Source organism: Marmota marmota, unplaced genomic scaffold (assembly GCF_001458135.2).
Source record: "Marmota marmota marmota unplaced genomic scaffold, marMar, whole genome shotgun sequence".
In the NCBI taxonomy this organism is placed as follows: domain Eukaryota; kingdom Metazoa; phylum Chordata; class Mammalia; order Rodentia; family Sciuridae; genus Marmota; species Marmota marmota.
Window position 1 is genome coordinate 41,046,671 of NW_025999900.1, and position 17,788 is coordinate 41,064,458.

Below are 17,788 nucleotides of genomic sequence, written 5' to 3' on the forward strand. Positions count from 1 at the left end.
AAGGTGCTCCAGAAGTCAATCGGACGTTCGCGGCCGAAGCCTGGCCTTCAGGTGGACCAGGAGCGGGTCCTCGGCGGACCGAGGGAGAGACAGTCCGCGACCGCAGCCGGGTCAGCCGGCGAGTGGCGGCTTCGCTGGTGCGGGGACCCTTCCGGGCAGCGAGGACTGGGGACCGAAGCAGCAAAGGCGCGGGAACAACAGAGAAAAGGGACTGGAGGCAGCGGAGGCGAGGGCGGGCAGAGGTGGCTCAACACCCGGGCCACAGCAGCTGCAGAGGCGATGGCGCGTCCTTCTCAACAACCTGCCGCGTAGTTACTGCCGCAGTGGAAGGCGGGGCCCGCCAACTAACACTCTGCACTCCGCCCCTACCGCCCCCGCGGCGGCGCTCGCGCCAGTGTAGCCATGGCAACGGTGTCCCAGACGACGCGAGACCCTAGCGCTCTGGCAGGTCGAACGGTTACTATGGTGCCAGCTAGGGGCTCCAGCATTCTTTTCTCTGATGGCCATTTCCTTTTTCATATTTTCCAGATTCTTTTTACAGTAAACAAATACTGCTAAGCACCATGTTTAAAAATTAATAATTCTGGAGTGAATGTCGATGCTAATGTTAAAAATGCATGCATCACGGTGGACTTTTCTCCTCGGGTTACTCATTCATACTAGGCACGCTGCTTGATGTATATAAAAATACTCTTCAGCACCCCAGCTTCCAGGTACCCGCTAGCAACAGTCTGTATCCTTTGTATTCGTTTAATCCCAATGAAACGAAAACATCATAGTATGCCATCTTTATGTTGGTGTACAAAACATTAACTTAAGGCTTCTTGTCTAAATTTTTATAAAAAGATCGATCTATCTATTCAGCTATCATCTTGCACGGTAGCCAGGCAAACAGTGTGTTATTTCTCCTGTTCTGGCCTTTTTGACAATAAACTGGTAAAACAGAATCTTTATGGCTCAAAAATGTCAAGTAATCTCCCTTCAAACAAAACAAGCCTACTTACATCAACCCCAGATGGTGAAAATCCCCCTAAAAAAAACAGCATTCAACTCTGAATTCTTAAAACCTTATTTAATAAAAGGTTTAAAGATACAGAAGAACATTCAAAAGTAAATAAGTTACATAGGTACATTACAATCACATCAGCAAGATTCTCTTTAGTGTATTAATTTTTTATAAAAAGCACACAAAAAATAAAATCTTCAGTCTGGTCTATCACAACTGTACAGCAAAAGAGGTAATATTTATATATATATATGTACACTATTTTAATATGTAACAGTCTTTTTAAAAAAGGGTGCCACAGGCAGCAAACACACAAAAGGCAGTGTCTGATCATTTTTGTTTCAAAATAAAAGGAATATACTTATTTATATGCTACTAAATTTTTTTTTACAATAATTACAAACTGTCAAGGCTGTTCCTGTGCTCTGTCCCCTCCAACAAGGCCTTCAGTTTAGAGACAAATGAGGAAAAAGGTGAATTAGCTGCAAATTGTTAGAGGCAAATATTAACACAGCCAAATATGGGGTGGACACAAATGTTTTATAAAAATATGCATACTTCCTGTAAACCTAAGGAGTTAGGCTTGCCAGTCTGGTAATAAATAACATCCCAGAAAAGTGAGCCCCATTGAAAACATTGAAACAGCTGAGGCTTGTATATGTGTTGTATTCCTCCTTCATCTTAACATCTGTCACATAAGAAAGAGGTTAGGTCACTGAGGCATTTAAATATAGGCAATCCCTTTAAACATAAGCAGCACAAGACCTCTGTGCCAGGGGTGGAGGTTGGGTGGCAGAGGGGTGGGTGTGTACCTTAGCTGTGAGAGGGGCTGCTGAAGGCATGGAGGACAGTAACGATGGCACTGTCTCCTTGGATGGGTAAGAGACCTCAGAAATGGTCTGGAACACAGGCACTAGGTCAGTTTCACACCCTTAGCTGAATGCTGATGGAAGCCGGGAGATGGATATGGATAAATGGTATGGGGGGACATTTATAAAGCTGAAGGTGTTTGTCACTTAACTTCTTAAAGCAGAGCTCTGAATAGGAGGGAAAAACAGCAACAAAAGACAAGCCTAACATGTTCACAGGGAGAAAGCACCATTAAGGGTATACATATCTATGCCAGCTTCTACGCTTGCACCTATTTTATTAACAGGTCACTCACCACAACTGCATCTGCCCTCTAAACATTTCAATTTTCACACTGCATTCTAGATACGAATGTATACTGAAGCATGTGCCCTCCTAAAGTAGGGACTCTGATCTGATTAATACCAAGAGATACCATCTTGATTTTCCCTGGCTACATTTGCCTGGTCTCATTTCTGTGAGCTTAGAATAGAATCACTTTCTTATTCAAAGAGATATCCAAGAACCAGATGTTACCACTGAACATAAGTCTCACGTGACTGAAGGTTTCTGTTATCACATGTTCATAAAGGGGCCTGAAACCAAGTATGGGTTTAAAGAGAACAAACCATGGGAAACATAGGTAGCACTTTGGGGCTAAGCTGTGAAGGCACTCATTATAGAAGTGATTTAGAAGAGAGCCTTAATTTGCTGCCCTCCTGCTTCTAGAGGGTACACCAGATTTTGCCATCTTGGGACTTTTAGTAAACTAATAAGGAAGCTGGAGATCTAGGTAGTTGTCCAGGAATCTTACTCCCATAGCTGGGGTTCTATAGAACCATATTAAAGTACAAATGAATATGAAAAATACCTGATAGCATAGTTAAAACCCTCTTTCATTCACAGTTACTGGAATAATGACTTTAGCCTATCTCCTGAAGAGTCTCAGAATAAATCCTTTTTGGATCCTCCCTAGTATGTTGCTCTGTCTTATACACATTCATTTGGAATTTCTTTTGCACAATTAAAGTTGGGTAATGAGATCAGAAAATTAACTTAGGCCCCCTATGGGAATGGCAAGTGACTGGGCCTCCAGAACCTTCTGGTCTTTTCACTTTAGTGATTCCATGCCAAATATGGCTTCTTCGAGCCAGAATCCAGGCCTGGTAAACAATACTAGAATTGTGACCTTCTGCCAGCTCCCTCAGGCAATTTCAAAGTACAGAAGGGTCAGCAACAAGAACTGCCTTTGATCTCCCTCACTCCTCCTAGTCTCTGTGTGGCTTCGGTGACACCCTCCTCTTTTCCACCCTCTCTCAATGCTACTATCATTCCTTTTGGCAAGAGCTACCAAAGCAACAAGATGAGGAACCCTAGGGCCTTGGGGTGGAGATGGGGATGTCAAGAAGGTGCCATGTTTTGGGATAAATGCACTTGGGCCTCTGGAATGCATGAGGCCCCTGGTCCCTGAGAGGATGTCAAAAATTAAATATTAAGAATAAATAAATAGCTCCCAAATGACCCGAGTCAAGGAATGAAGGCTCCTGTTCAATCTAGTTAGGAGACCTCCCCCTCCCAGGGAAGGATCCAGAAATCTCCAGAGTGCAGGACTGGGGCTGGGCTATGGAGATCAACACTGAGTGGGGTGCAGTGGGGTTAGGTGGCAACTGCTGAGGACAGGAGAGAGGCAAGCAGGGAGCTGGCACCAAGGAGGAACAGGCTGGGCCTCACCAGGACCTGCCTGAGGCTAAGCTCCCTCCGCAGCCTCCAGAGCCCCAAAGTATTTGGCAAAAAGGAGAAAAGCAGGAAGAGCCAGGCTTGTCAGAAGCCCCCTGGGGCCTCGCCCTGCAGCTCCCAGCCTCTGGACAGTTCAGGCAGAGAGCAGAGGAAGGGAACACTGGCTCCTTTCCCAAATGTTTGAGAAAACTTTGCAGACCCAGCAGGGCTGCTAGCAAGCAGCAGAGGGACAGTACCTGTCGGCAGCTTCGCTCCAGGGAGGAGGTAGCCTGAAGACAGGGTCACTGGAGCAGCTCAGGCCTGGGCACGGCTGTGCAAGGACAGCACAGGTGCCAGGCTACCACACTCCCTCCCAGTAAGTCCCATTATCTGGGCTTGAGGGAAGGCAACCTTCCAGAACCTCTGGGGAGGGGAAATAATGCTGCAATGGGAGTGAGCTTGTGCTTGGCTCCATGGTGGCTTCCAGGAGACGGAGGAGGTGGGAGGCCAAAGAGGAGGGAAGAGGCTGTGCAGCAGCAAAGAGGCAGCAGAGATCTGAGAGGCAGCTGGGGGCCGCCCCCCCCGGCCCCCCCCCCCCCCGGGGACCAGGACTCTCACAGTTCCAGGAACCAGGAAAGCAGAAGGATAACTTCCGACAGACTGAATGCAAAGAGAACTGGATCCTGCAGCCCTTACCACTGCTCCTGGGGCCTTTATAAAAAAAGAGCCATTTATTTCACTGTCTTATTTGTTTTGTTGATACAAGTCCACGTGACCCGGTCCTCACTCCCTGCCCGGGCCTTGGGAGAGGGGCAGGTGGCCGCTCAGCCCTTCTCGCCCGCACCGCTCTCTTCTCGCAGCGCCTGCGGGTGCGGGGCGGCAGTAGCGGCGGCGGCGGCAGCGGCGGCTTCCTTCTCCCTCAGCCTCAGCGCCGCAGCCTTCTTCTCCTGCTCCGCGTGGCTCTTCATGTGCGCGCTGCGGCTCTTCACCTTGTAAAACACCCTGCGGAGCGGAGGGGCTCAGGTAAGGGGACGGTCCCTCCCCCGAACCCTGGGGAGAGGGCTGTGGCGCCCCCGCTTCCCGGACTCGGGCCGTGTCCTCCCAGTCCCTGACGCCACTCTTGGCGGGACGCTCCTCAGTAGCTTCCCCGCCCCCAAAGCTGCTCGGTGACGTCACTGCCCTGGAAACTCGCCGAGCCAATCAGAAGACAAGTCGAGGGCTCCCAGACGCTCCCCCTAATCCACTTCTGCCCCGCCCCCTCGGATCGTCACCGGGTCCCCGCGTGGCTGCACTGGCCATCTTACCTGCCACATTTTTTACAAGGGAAAGTGTTCTCCTGATTTTGAGTCTTATTAAATGTCTCTGTTTTTTTCTTCCTCTCCGAAAAAGACAGTGCCCTTCGAGACTTCCCTGGTCCCTCCCGTGGCTTCTCTGAAGCCTGGCCACCGGCTGACTCAGGGGCATTGGACTCGTGGCTTCGGAGAATAAGAATGTCATTGGCCTGGAGAGAAATCAAGGAGTTGAGTGATTCGGGGGAAACACAGATCCATAATTCTGGTATCTCAGGGAACAGAGGCCCTTAAAGGTCATATACTCCTGCCAAATTGTCACCTAGCACCTACTTGAATCCCTCCAGTGACAGGGACCTTACTATCTCTCCAGGAGCCCACCGGGTCTTGGGTGGCCTCTAGCTCTATCATTTACAAAGTTGCTGGCACTGTAATTCCAGCAGCCTTTGTGGAAGCCCTCAGTTGATAAAAACTTCTTGATGCTTCTGACTGGGGATCTTGGTATCTTAATTAATGAAGCTTGTGTTCATAGTTTCTGTCATTTAGTGCACTCATGCCGTCATGCCATAAAAGAGACTCAGGCTCAGATGATGTGCCAGGTGCTGGGGACCTAGAGGTTGACAGGAGCCCCTGCCTTCAGAGAGCGCCTGGGCTTAAGGAAGGGACAGTGTGTAGCTTGCTGGCTGAGGACAACAGGTAGGTCATGGCAAACAATGAACACAGGGAGGGGAAGAACAAAGGGGAAGACAGGTGTCAGCACAGGACATGTGGTGCAGACCTGGAGAAGGTGCTGCTGCTCTGGGTCCCAGGTGGGTAGCCCCAAATGGGCATCAGAAGTGACAATATGTCCCCAGGGTGGACCCTCAAAGGACAGTATTCACAAAGTCAGTAGAACTCAAGAGCATAGACAGCACAGTTCCTGGTGCAGGAAGAGGCAAGCTCAGAATGGAGCAAACAGCCGTGTTTAGTTGATGGGTGTCCTGTATGCAGAGATGTAGAAACAGATCCCCACCCTTCTCCCTTCTCCAGAGAGCTTTCCCAACAAGGGCAGCTCTGGCCATATGTCTTGCTCTTGGCTTGAGATATGGAGGGCAGAGCACTGCACAAAAAGTTCAAGGATCTGGAATGTGACCTCAGGCAAGTCACTTGGATCTCTGAATTTGACTTCCCTGTCTGCAGGGTGGGGCTCAAGGCTTTATGGGGGTTATTGTGAGATATTAGTAAGACAATGGAAATGAAAGCACTTTGCAGAGAACACCAGAGAAGGGCTGGCAGACATGTTTGTCAGGAGGGAGCTCTCTAGGGGGATCTCTGACTGAGCTACCGCTCATGAATGCTCATGCTTCCTCAGTGTCCCACAAACTTACAGGGTTTACCCAAAGCCTGTTTCCCCAAATCTCAGCATAACGTAAAAATAAACAGCAGAACAGAGACCAGCCACCTACTAGCTGTATTCTCTTGGATCTCAACTTCCTCATCTGTAAAACAGGATTAATAATATTCCCCACCATGCAGGGTTATAAGAATTAAATAAAGCGACAGCACAAAGTGATTCTCACACTGGCTGTTATTATGATGATGAGGATTACCATTATATTCCTGCTCAGCCCTCCTTCCCACACCCCCAGGCCCAGCTCCAGCCCCCCTGGCCTTGGGCTCAGGGAGTGGCTGTGGAGGTCACACTTACCGCCTCATTGGCCTGTAGTGTCTGCGTGGCTTTGACAGCTGCTGCCCGCCGGCTGCGCTCTCGCCCCTCTTCCTGCTCCCCCTTTTCCTGGATCTCTGGTACCTCTTCCTCCCCCTCCTTCCTGGGCTCCTTCACCTCCCTCTTGGGCTCCAGCCTGTCTTCACTTGGGGACTCTCTTCTGGGAGGAAGCACCCTTGGGAATTTCTGGGAAGTCTAAGGAGGACAAGAATGAGCTCAATTACACTGCCATAGTGCACTGAATTGCGAGTCCCCACTTGTCCTGTTGGCCGGGCCTAGCTCTGTGCTAGGACTGTCATAGGTCACAGCCCTCCTGTGACTAGTCTGCTTGGGGACAGAAGGGAATCTTGATACCTGGGAGCCCTCAGGGTGAAACTGAGCACTTGAGATTGAGCAGGAGGCAGGGAGGGAGCATGCCAGTACCCACAGGCCATCTGGCCTCCTGAACAGACACCCAGAAGACACATCCTTAGACTCAATGGTCTGGTGAGCCAGGCAGGAGCCTTGAGCTCCAATTCCAAACTATCTTTGTAACATTTTCTATATCTCCACTCCCTTTCCATCTGCAAAATGGGGACCAAACCACTCCTGGTCTTAGAACAGCATGTCACCACGTGTGGACTTGTAACCCCAAGATGATGTCAGGTGGATACATGGACACAAAATTAAATGACTTTCCCTTTTCAGTTCTCTTTCAATCCTGGTTAAGTCAAGGACAAAGTCTCCAGTTGGTGTTAATGTGTCATTTTTACACTTCTCTATAGACTTGATAATCTCATTCAGAGAGTTCAGGCCTAGGTCTCAGAACACTGGCAGGTAACACAGCATCTAACTAGAATTCAGTAAGTATTTGGTTTTCATATATGTTTACTTTTACCAGTACCTTCCATTTATGGGAAACGGTACTGGTTTTCTATTTATGATTGTGATATAAAGCTTCCCTTTTATTTGAGTAAAAAATTAGTTGAATCAAAGAAAACATTAACTAACAGCACAAGTAGTATGTGGACATGACAAAAATAGCAATGGTGACACATAGTAGGATGCAGATAGAGCAGAAATCATAAAGGGGGTGCAAGAATGACTCAACTTTGGGAAACACTGTAGGAGGTCTGCTATGTGGAGACAGTAAGTGTTGCTGGGGCAAATATCATGGAAAAATTCAGTGTTCCATATTGACACCATGTGTTATTACTATGACCCCAGCAGTCTAGAGAGGAGAGCCATAAGGTCCAGGGCTTGGGACATTAGCTCCTGGGGGATGTCAGGGACCCTGCTTTTTCCTCTGTCCATCCTTTACTCTCTCCCTAGAGAGCTTGACCTCAAACTCCTAGTTCAGCCCTGGTCCCAGACCCAGTCAGGCTCTAGCAGCCAAGGCTGGGAAAGGAGTCACCTTAATATCCACTTCAACCTCTTCCTGGGCCGACCTCTCATCGCTTGTATCCACGTCCCCAAAGGTGAGAGTCCCGTTGCGGCCAATTTTCACCTGCTTCTTGTAGGTGTAGTAGAACTCCACACATTGGGCCACAGTCTTGGTCTGGATCTGTTTGAAGTCAAAATTGAGGTCAGAGCCTGCTGGTTTGGTTCACCTGCCTGGAGAGAATCCAGCCTTTCTCATACCTACAAGTCCCCCTTAACCTTAGGCCAAAAACTAAACCCAGGAAATACAAGCATTCCTCCAGTACCTGCTCTACAACAAACCCCTGACCAGTGCAATTAACCAATGCTTCAGCACTATTTCCAACAAATAAACAAAGCTATAAATTAGGACAACACCAGAACCACTGGAGAATCTGACTATGGCTTGTATATTACAGAGTATCAGGTCCATTTAAATTCCTTGGGATTATTTATATACTATGGTTTTATTGGAAAATAATTTTCAGGAGACACATGCTGAAATCTGCTGAATATTATGTCAGGACATTCATAACCTATAGCTTACTATTTTTTTTTTAATTTTGTACAGGGAATCCCCTGTACAACAGGGCTCTTTACCATAAACAAGCTGTATTTGTTTGGAGATAGGGTCTTGCCCTATTGCCCAGGCTGGCCTTGAAATTGTGATCCTCCTGTCTTAGCCTCCCAAATCTCTGGGATTACAGGTGTGCACCACCATGCCTGGCTGTGTAATTTACTTTTAGTGATTAGCAAAAATAGATAAAGGAAGATATCTTTTATATTTTAATAGTTATATATATATGCAGTCGGTTTATTTACACGTAGAGAGGGAAAGCAAATGGGGACAATGTTAACAACTGATAAATCTAAGTGGGACATTAGTGGGTGTTTATTATACTGTTCCTGCATTTTTTTCTGTAAAAAGCCTGGGCACCATCCACATCCAATGCCAGCCCAAATCTGGCAACACAGACCCCCTTCGTGAATTCAGGCAAACTTTTTCAGTCCTCTCCAGGGAACAGCAACTGACAAGTGAGGTAAAGAAATGTCCCACTGTCCTGTGTGGGGGTTGGACTTGAGGTAAAACTATCCAGAAAGCTGTGGGAAAATCTGAAAAAAGTTAAAAAAAAAAAAAACCAGAAGACCCAAGTCTTGCTCCTAACTCTGCTACCAAATAGCAATGGGACATTAGACAAGTCACTCAGCTTTCTAATTTATTTTTTCATGTGTAAATAGTAAATGGGGTGAGACTAGACAATCTCCAGAAACGTCCCAAACCCTGAAATTCTAACCCTCTCATTTTATAAACTATTTGGCCACTGAGTTTGGATTTTAGACCACTTTTCCCCATAGGGCTGTTTTCTCTAAAATTCCCCAAGATCCCAGACCATTCAGCCACTGCTGTGCTGGGAGGTCCTATCCAGGGAGCCCAGGGGCCAGCGGGAGCCTCTGTGCCTAAAGATGAAACAGACATGCTTCAGCTCCCAGGAATGGCTACGTCACACATTTATCAATTAGACTGTTAATACTTCTCCTGTCAATTTTCTCTGATCATTTGTATGACTGACTGTTGATCTGCTCTTTTCATTAGGCATTAGGAACTAATGAATTTTAAGGGCACAGGCTTCCTGGCAATATAGCCCAATTAGGGGACAGAGTGTTACGAAAACACAGCAAATGAAGGTTCTTTTAACAGGGCCCTCATAGAACTCATCAGCCCTCTGTCCAATCCCCAGGGCCATTCCTGACATGATCCTCAACCTAGGAGGAACAGTGCAGTTCTGGAAGCTCCTTTCCCTTGTCAATCCATACAACCCACTCTCCCCACAACCCAGATTTTGTGAGAGGGCTGGAAAAGACACAATTCCTTGGATTAGCAAAGCACTCTACTCTTCCAGAAGAACATGAACCAGATTATCTAGGGAACCTAGGCATGGTCAACTGAGTTACTGGAAGGAAGCCTTAGGTCAGATAGGAAGTAGAGGACCCCGGGTCAATGACATAAGCACTTGCTGGTTCTCAGTTCCCCTCCCAGTAGAGTGACTTCCTTTCCATATTCCCTTGGGGGAATGGCTCACTTCTCCTTGCAGCCTTCATTCCCATCTGGTCTCCCTCCTATTTTAAGTCTAATGCCAGGCCCCCTCTGGACCAAAACCATAGAGCATCGCCACACCACCCCAATGTAGGAAAGAGAACTGGAACCAGCAGAAAGGCCAGATCTTCTCTCCTTCTTGTGTTTATAAAATTATCTCCAATGCTACTTAATGCCATTGATCTATCTACTTTTTAAAGAGAGCACCAGCAACTCAGGGCTCCCACTGGCAGATCAGGTAGGCTGCTCCCGGCCTTCACCAGCCCTAAGACAGAGCCCCAGCTTACCAGCTTCTGCACTAGAAAGAAATCCTTCTTGTAGATGGCAATGCCCTTGTTGAACAGCTTCCTCTCAGCCATCTTCCACTGGTCAGAGCCTGAGGGGCAAAGAGGGAGCTGGGGGTAAGGTGGGCAGGAGGACCATGAGCACTGTGGGCTGACTCTGACCAACTGAAAAGTGAGGGGCCATCCACATGCGGTCTCTGCAGGCATTCAGAACTGACTCCCCATCCTGCTGGCCACTCACTGCCAGTCGCTGGAAGCCCTACTGCCTTTGCTTGTGAAATGATAACATTAGAATCCACCTTCCCAGGTGTGGTGAGAACTAAGTGACACAATGCAGGTGAAACCCCTAGTGTTCTGCCTGGTGCAGATAAAAGTGACACTGACAGGAATCAATAACAGTGGCTGCCAGAGTCACATGATTTGGCCAATGTACCACTTCAAGTACAATGTCCAGAATAAGACATGTGCTCCAAGGGCCACTGAAGTTCTAGGTACCTGAAGCCAAGTTAGATGACACTCCCTGTTCCTGTCCCTTGTACCAGTAACTTGGGCTTTTTTGTTGGGAGGGGTTCCCACCTGCCCAACCTCTCCAACCTTCCCTCTGGGGCACAAGAAACCCCTGGAGAACTACCCTGGCTTTGGTGTCCATTTCTCTGCTCTTCCCTGCCCCCACCCCTGGCAGTGACTCAGCACTGAGCAGGGCCCTGGGGAAGCTGGAAACCCCTGGAGGCTCTTGCACATTCCCAAACCAGTGAAGCCCACCTGTGTAGTGATAAGTTGCCAGTGGGTGGTTGTGGGGCCGAAGGGGCTTCTTCAATAGCAGCTTATTCAGCGTCTCCTGGAAGGGAAGTGAGTTTACAGTCAGGGCCCTGGTGGCAGTCTCAGTAATGGACTAAGAATCCTAGGCCTGGAAAAATGTAAAAGGCCACTTGAGGTCTTTTATAAGAATAAGCGTGGGTGGGGCTTATTCTTGTCCCCCTTAACCATGGAGGGGCAAGAGATGTGAGAAGATGGTAAGGTTGTGGAGGTGGGGCTCCTTAGGACCTTTTAAGAGAACTGTGGCTCCCAAGGCAGGCAACAGGACCGAGAAGGCCCTCAGAGACAGTTCTGCTGACAGTGGGAACCCACTAGCCTAGAATCAGGGGATTGGGATGGACTGCACACCCAAATCTTGAATTTGGAAATGGTGGTGCCTTGATCCAGGCCCCTACCACTGATTCCTCAACCAGAGTCTCCTGCTTGCCTCAAATCAGCATTCCAGAAGACCCTGCCTCTGGGCAGCAGACTCAGATCTGTGCCAACCTCCCTGAGGGAACTCCCTGGGCCAATGGTGCTATCTTACCAGGATATCTCCCTTGGACTCATGAAGATAATGCAGGGCCAGTTCCTGGTTGGTGCCAGCACCAGGGAAAATGCTGGAGCAGGCAGCCGTCAGTAGGTCTTCCACTGGATTCATGGAAGGTGAGGAGGAGAGGAAATCATGCTCAGGGCTGGGCCTGACCAGGCCTGGCCTATGCCTATCTGCCCACCAACCTGCCTCAGCCTGTTTACTCCCGGGTCCCTCCTCACCTTGCCTCTGCTTCTCCCGGCTGCTCTCTAGGTTCTCCCAAGGCTGCCACACCAAGTCAGCCTTGTGGGGGTCTGAAGCTGCCAGGGTGCGGTCCCTTATCAAAGGGATTTCCGCTTGGAACCGGGTGCCCACGTTGATCCGTCTGCAGGGTGAACAGGGCATGGAGTTAGGCCTCACCACATGGGAACAGGGAACCTGACTTTCTCCCTGGGGATGGGAAGAAGACAGCAGCTGACAGAGATGGAGTGCAGCCAGGCTTCAGCTGGGTGTAGGAAACCTAGTTTCTGGTAGACTGTGACGACAGCCTGGCACCTGCTACAACCAGGAGGGCAAGTGAGAGAGGCCCGGAAGGGGAGAAACTGCTTCATGTTGGCAGACAGGAAGAGTCTCCTGGACTCCTGTCCAGCACTCCAGAAACAAACTCAAGCTGAGCTAGACTCTTCCTTTCTTTGCTACTTCCACACAAAAGCAGGGGAAGAACAGCCCAGGGCCAATTGCAAAAGCCCAAGTGGTGCTTGGCCCTCTAGAGATCCCACCAAACTCTCCTCTTGCTCCCAGAGCCCCCCTACATGCACTGGGCCCATCTGGCCACCCTCACACCATGGGCCCAAGGCCAGGCTATACTTACGGCTCGATGCTCACTGGGGTGGCCTCCCCCATCACAGAAAGCACAGGTGGGGTGACTTCAGAGCTGTCTATGGGACAAAGAGTAGGTTGATAAGTGGTGCCCTCTTCCCTTCAGCAAAACACCAGAGCCCTGGGTGGCTGCCCTGCATACAAAGGAGTCACAGCACTGATTCAATGAATTCACTTCAAACTCAGGCACCTTGAGTCCTAGATGTGCAGCCTGCTAAATGTGATGACTTGGCCCTTTTACTAAACATTTGGGGACCTCAGTTTGCACACCTGCAGAAAAGGGGCTATTTCTATGTCCTAGAATTAAGGTGAAGATTGAATGAAACAATGCAGAGAGCCTGGCACTCAGTAAACAGGAGCTAGTATTGTTACCCCTACTACTAGCACCACTATGCATGCCAAGTTCCTGTTCCCAGGAGCTCCCACACTACAGAGTAACTTCGACATCAAACTATGGTTTTCTAGTAAAGAAGCTGAAACTTTGCGCACGCTAGAGAGGTGGTAAAGAGGATCGCAGCTTTAAAATTATCTTCTCACTCCCTTTCTGGATTTTCTGCCTCAGTTTCTTCCAAGCTAATTTCCTTAAGGTTTTGGATCAAAACACACCCTTGCTCAGAGAGAGAGAGAGAGAGAGAGCAAGAGAGAGAGAGAGAGAGCAAAAAACCATGCAACATGAAATAAAACCTGTAATCGTCAGCTCGGGGGGCTCAAGGCAGCTTCTCTTCTGTCTATATCTCCCATTAGCCCCTTGCCTGGACCCTCAATTCTAGCAGCCTGCTTACCTTGTGGCCTCTCATTCCCTGCACAGCCCCACCATAAGTCTAGCCACAGTCATTTGCTCTGCCTTGTGTGCCCCTCCCCGCCCCTCCCCCTCCAGAGTTCAAGCTCAGCTCTAGCCCCACCCCCTCCCGATTGCTTTCTTCACCTTACCAAGCCTCTGCAGACCTGGAGCTCAGCGTCAGCTTCACTCACTGGCTGCTGCTCCTACACCGTCAGGAACCTCTGCTTTTCTGTCTCCTGGGCTTTCATGTCAACTCCCTAATAATCCTGCACTCTCAGGTCATGGTGTCCCATACATTATTGGAACTATCGCAGGACCCAGTTCAAGGCCTTACACCCAAGTGCTCTGTAAAACTTGTGGACAAACTGACCTCTTCTTGACTGCCAAGACTGTGGCACTCTCAACAGTGACTTTCTGCAAAACCCAGAGGGTCAGAGAAACTTCCCGGGTAAGTGGGGCAAGCTGCTTCTCACCCATAGACACCAGGGGGCACCAGAGAGCTACACCATGGGTGAAATCCATTTCAGGTTAAATGGGTGAAGGCATCAAGGTACTATTCCCACTTAATCCTCTCTGCCCACTCTAAGGGAGAGAATTATCTGTTTTTTTGTGTTTTTTTTTTTTTTTAAGAGGAAATGGATTCCTTTGTAGGATACACCTATCAGCGACACACCACCCAGGCCAGCCAAAGTTTTCCAAAATGTTTACTCTTGGCAGAAATAAATACTTGAGAACAAAGGAGACCAGATCTTCCAAATATTATTGCAAACAAACTCAATAACCAAACCTCACGTTAAGGGTTTCACCCATGCTAATGCATCTGATCCTCACCACAACCCTAGGAGATAGCCATTAGGATGAATCATAAGAAACTGCTATTGGTGGATCCCAAAACAGCTGAATATTGGCAATTTCATCATTAACAAAGTACTATTAATTCCCATTTTAATGCAGAAGTACCCAAGACCCAGGATGTTTAAATGACTTGCACAAAGAGCTGTAATAGTCAATGGTAGAACTGGGAACTGAATCCAAACCGTGGAAATGACCTACTCCCCAACCCCCACTCTTTGTTCATGTAACAGGACAACCTCCTTCTCTTTCTCAGAGGAGAGAGTAAGTCCCTTCTCCCACAGCCTCCAGCTCAATCCCCAGCAGCCCCATAGGCTGAACTGCCTCCCTGCCCAGTGTCCTTCCCCCAACATTCCCCACTGCCATGGCCACCAAGGGGGTGATTTAGCACAGTCACTTACTAGACCGGAGCAGGGTGCGGTGGGCACTCTTTGGCGTGATGGGAGGAGGGGCTGGGATGCTGCTGGTTGATATGATGGCATTGAAGTAGAGGCCAGAGCCTTCCCGCACGGGGCTAAGGATGGGGGGTGGTGTGTAGGGGGGCAGCTCAAAGCTCCGCTCAGAGGGATGATCAGCCAGGCGGACAGGAGAGCGCAGGTGACTCTGGTATGGGGTGATGTTGGAGTAGACAGAAGGAGCGATGAAAGTGCCCGCCTTGGTGGGGATGATCAGGGGCTCCGGCCTGGGTCGCTGCTTTGGTTTCCTTACCGAAGGCTCCCCCTCCAACTTGGTATTCAGATCCTCAGCCTGGAGAAGAAAACAGGAAAACTGAAGCCTTGACATAGCCTGCCAGTCTCACTTTGAGAACTGTCTGCCCACCACATCCACCAGGGCATGCCTGAAAAGGGGGGCAGATCCAACAGACTTCCTCACTGTCCCCTCTGGAGCAAAGGTCAAACTTCTCCTGGAAAAAGGACCCAGAGTAAATATCTTAGGCTTTGTGGGCCACATGCAGTCTCTGTTAACATATTCTTCTTCTTTCTTCCTTCCTTTCTCTTTTAAATAATCCAGTGGAAACCATTCTTAGCTCTGGGTTAGCCCCAGGCCATAATTCCTAACCCCTATTGTAAAGTATGTGATAGGGCAGAAGAGTACAGCAGTGGAGGGTCCAGACTATGGAACTGGACTGATTGGATTGGGATCTATCACCTTTATTTGCCACTTGAAATTACACATTCTCTCTCTATATATCTTCATTTTTAAACATGGGAACAGTAAGTGCCTGCCTAACATAGGTATGAAGGAACAGGGCTGCCTTTTCCTTACAGGTGGATGCCTTTAGTGAAGAAGCAACCAAGAGGCTAAGAAACTGAACAAACCTGTTAACAAATTCAATTCAAAAAGCTAAAAACAAATTCAATTCAAAAAGCTAAAAGAGGGGCTGGAATTGTGGCTCAGTGGCAGAGCGCTTGCCTCACAAGTATGAGGCACTGGGTTCCATCCTCAGCACCACATACAAATTAGTAAATAAAATAAAGGTATTGTGTCCATCTACAGCTAAAAAAAAAAAAAAAGCTAACAGAGCCAGACACAGTGACACATGCCTGTAATCCTAGCAACTCAGGAGGCTGAGGCAAAATATGGCAATTTCGAAGCCAGCCCTCAGCAAATTAGCGAGGCCCTAAGCAACTCAGGGATACCCTGTCTCTGAATCAAATATTAGAAAGGGCTGGGGATGTGGCTCAGTGATTGAGTGCCCCTGGGTTCAATCCCCAGTACAAAGAAAGAAGAAGAAGTAGTAGTAGTAGTAAATAACAGAATAAAAACTGGAGTTTAGGGCCTGCCACGGAAGGAGAGCCTCGTAAACATCCAGGCTTCAGATTAGGACTGCACAGAGCTATGTCTCAGAATAAAGGAGAATCAGAAACAGGCTAGTCTTGGAAAAGCCAAGCTTCAAATAATCCCATTTCAATCTCTTATAAAATAAAAATGATTCAGGATTGCTAATGCCCTTTGCTATCTGTCTTCCAAAGACTACCTGTCTTTGGAAGAGGAAAGCATTATTATCCAAAGTCTTTTAATTACTTCAACACATTGAGGGTGGGGGGTGGGAGAGGGAGAGGTTGATTCACATTTGGGGGGAATTAGTGGGACACAGACACACAGACACATACACATTATTTTTCTCAGGTCAGTTCAGAACTTGGCCATGCAGTCAGTTTTTTATCTGTGACACAAAATGGCCATTAAAAGTGAGTTACTCTAGGGCTGGTGTTGTGGCTCAGTGGGAGAGGGCTTGCCTAGCATACATGAGGCATTGGGTTCAATCCTCATAAAAATAAAATAAATAAAGGTATTGTGTCCACCTACAACAACAAAAAGTTAAAAATTAAAAAAAAAAAAGATGAGTTGCTCTGGAAGATGGGGTGATGTTATAGAAGGCTTTAAAATGTTGTCTAAGGTGGGGAGACAGTAAACAAACATACCGAATGAAGAAAGAGATTTAAATTTTTACAGGGAAAAAAAATGTATTGGAGTTAGTTATCAGTTCAGGATACCCAGTACTAGGACCATGGGGAAGAAGCCAGTATTACAAGTAGCTTTATATTAGGGGCTGGTGCAAAGCTCCTGGAACCAGCCTTCACACAGTCCCAACCTAGCTCTGGGAAAGAAGCCATTAGAGGGAAAGCGGGGAGGAGAAGTCTTGTGGAATAAAGCCACACTTCTCAGACATTCAACAATTTTCTTTATACAATGTCTTTATACAATGAGTTTAGGGTTTGGATATAGTTTGTCTCTCAAGGGTTCATATGCTAGAGGCTTGGTCTCCAGTGTGGCAGCGTTGAAGAGGTGCAAGCTTTAAGAGATAGGGCCTAATGCAAGGTAACTGTGCCATAGGAGCATTACTATTGGAAAAGATATTAGGCTTTGTGGGCCACATGCAGTCTCTGTTAACATATTCTTATGTTATGTCTTGGTCTTGCAGAATGAGTTAGTTCTTTTAAGTGCAAGTTGTTCTAAAAGAGCAGGCCTTTCCCTGAATCGCTCTTGCTTCCCATCTCACTATGGGACTGCTCTCTTCCTCTTGCACATGCCTCCACCATGATGCCATCTATCATGCTGTGATACAGTCAAGCCCCTCACCAGAGGCTGAAAAGATGGGGCTGCCCAACCTTGGGCTTTAAGCCTCTAAAACTGTGAGCTAAATAAACCTTTTATTTTTTCTTTATAAGTGCCCAGTTTCAAGTATTTTGTTACACCAACAGAAAATGGACTAATATACTTGACATTCAATAAAAAATAACCTGATACACAAGAAAGCAAGATGGAATGTAAAAAGAAGAAATAAAAGGTAATAGAAACAGAACAACATTCATGGAGTTATCAGACATAAAATTAAAGGAGACTAGACTAAATTTCTGTAACAAAATAAAAGGTAAGCTCAAGAACTAGAAACTGTAAAAATGAACCAAATGGAAATTTAGAAATTAAAAAAGTATCCTTGTTGCGAGTTCAAAGCCAGCCTCAGCAATGTAGCGAGATGCTAAGCAAATCGGTGAGACCCTGTCTCTAATAAAATACAAAATAGGACTAGGGATGTGGCTCAGTAGTTGAGTGGCCCCAAGTTCAATCTCAGGTACCCCCCCCCCCCCAAAAAAAAAGATGC

At 47.8% G+C, this 17,788-nt stretch overlaps 1 protein-coding gene across 2 annotated transcripts in view; it reads right to left on the bottom strand.

The window, feature by feature from the left end:
• Positions 1-1,053: 1,053 nt before the first annotated feature.
• Positions 1,054-17,788, bottom strand: part of Mideas (mitotic deacetylase associated SANT domain protein) — a 42,475-nt gene continuing 25,740 nt past the window's right edge. Inside the window, exons 4-13 of one of the 2 annotated variants that reach the window (XM_015493742.2) lie at positions 14,583-14,928; positions 12,541-12,607; positions 11,912-12,054; positions 11,685-11,788; positions 11,105-11,180; positions 10,346-10,434; positions 7,959-8,108; positions 6,548-6,760; positions 4,876-5,072; positions 1,054-4,573 (exon numbers count right to left, since the gene is read on the bottom strand). In XM_015493742.2, the coding sequence (XP_015349228.1) occupies positions 4,396-4,573; positions 4,876-5,072; positions 6,548-6,760; positions 7,959-8,108; positions 10,346-10,434; positions 11,105-11,180; positions 11,685-11,788; positions 11,912-12,054; positions 12,541-12,607; positions 14,583-14,928 (1,563 nt within the window). In that variant the 3' untranslated portion in view covers positions 1,054-4,395. The remainder of the gene's footprint in view (positions 4,574-4,875; positions 5,073-6,547; positions 6,761-7,958; positions 8,109-10,345; positions 10,435-11,104; positions 11,181-11,684; positions 11,789-11,911; positions 12,055-12,540; positions 12,608-14,582; positions 14,929-17,788) is intronic. The other variant, XM_015493751.2, reaches the window with a different exon arrangement.